Source organism: Bison bison, unplaced genomic scaffold (genome assembly GCF_000754665.1).
Source record: "Bison bison bison isolate TAMUID 2011002044 unplaced genomic scaffold, Bison_UMD1.0 scf7180017864377, whole genome shotgun sequence".
Classification (NCBI taxonomy): domain Eukaryota; kingdom Metazoa; phylum Chordata; class Mammalia; order Artiodactyla; family Bovidae; genus Bison; species Bison bison.
Window position 1 is genome coordinate 626,208 of NW_011494949.1, and position 897 is coordinate 627,104.

Sequence of the window (897 nt, forward strand, 5' to 3'; positions counted from 1 at the left end):
GGCCAGCTCCATTCTCACCGTGGAGGAGATTCCAGGAAAACGGGCGTCGTGGCCTCAGTGGTCTGTCCCTTCATTTTTGCTGTGTCCTGCCAATACAGGAGACACGGGTTCAAGCCCTGGGTCAGCGGGCTACAGTCCGTGGGGCCCCAAAAGAGTCAGACGTGACTTAGCGACTGAACAAACAACGACCGATCTCACGGGGGTACGGGTAGAGGGGTCGCCCAAGGGCATGAGCCCCGGGAGGTGGGGTGTGGGCATCTTGCAGGGAGCAGGTCTCATGGGCACCTCTGGCCTTCGACCTTGAGCCTGGGGCAGCCCGCTGGTCCCAGGGGGTGGGTGACGTGTCCCCGTCCTGGGGTCGGGCTGCATCTGGGGGCAGCTGACCCCACGGGGTGGAGGGCCGGTGGGCAGCCCTGCCTCTGGGGGGTGTCTGGGAGAGGCTCCTGAGCGCTGGGCCAATGTCTGGGTCCCGCCATGGACCTCGCGGTCCCCGCCGCCCGCCCTGCCCAGGACGGCTCTGGCCGGGGCGTCTGTGTAGCGGGATGTCTCTGCAAGCCAAACCGTCAGTCTGTGGATCCTCCTGGGGTGGTGGGACCCCTGGGAACAGAGTAGGCCTGCGGTGTGGGGAGGCCGGGCCTGGCCTGCCTGGCCTGGGAGGGTGAAGGCCTCTGCAGGGCTGGGGCGGGGGCTTGGTGGGGGAGCCTGGGCAGTGGGAGCCACTCCCTCCTGGGGGGACAGTGATGAGGCCCCTGGCAGGCCAGGTAGGTGCGTGTCGAGTCTGGTGATGTGAGGAGAAGCCACACAGGGACCCCAGCGGCTGGACGGTGGTCGGCGGCTCAGAGACAACCAGGGCCTTTCCGGGGGAGCTCCGGCTTTCCACCCTGTTTGCTCCTGGGC

General features: G+C 67.6%; 1 protein-coding gene across 1 annotated transcript in view; it reads right to left on the reverse strand.

Moving 5' to 3' along the window:
• CLPTM1L (CLPTM1-like) overlaps positions 1-258 on the reverse strand; it is a 29,099-nt gene extending 28,841 nt beyond the window's left edge. The window contains exon 1 of the mRNA XM_010857137.1: positions 199-258. Coding sequence (XP_010855439.1) covers positions 199-258 — 60 coding nt within the window. The remainder of the gene's footprint in view (positions 1-198) is intronic.
• Between the last annotated feature and the right edge of the window lie 639 nt (positions 259-897).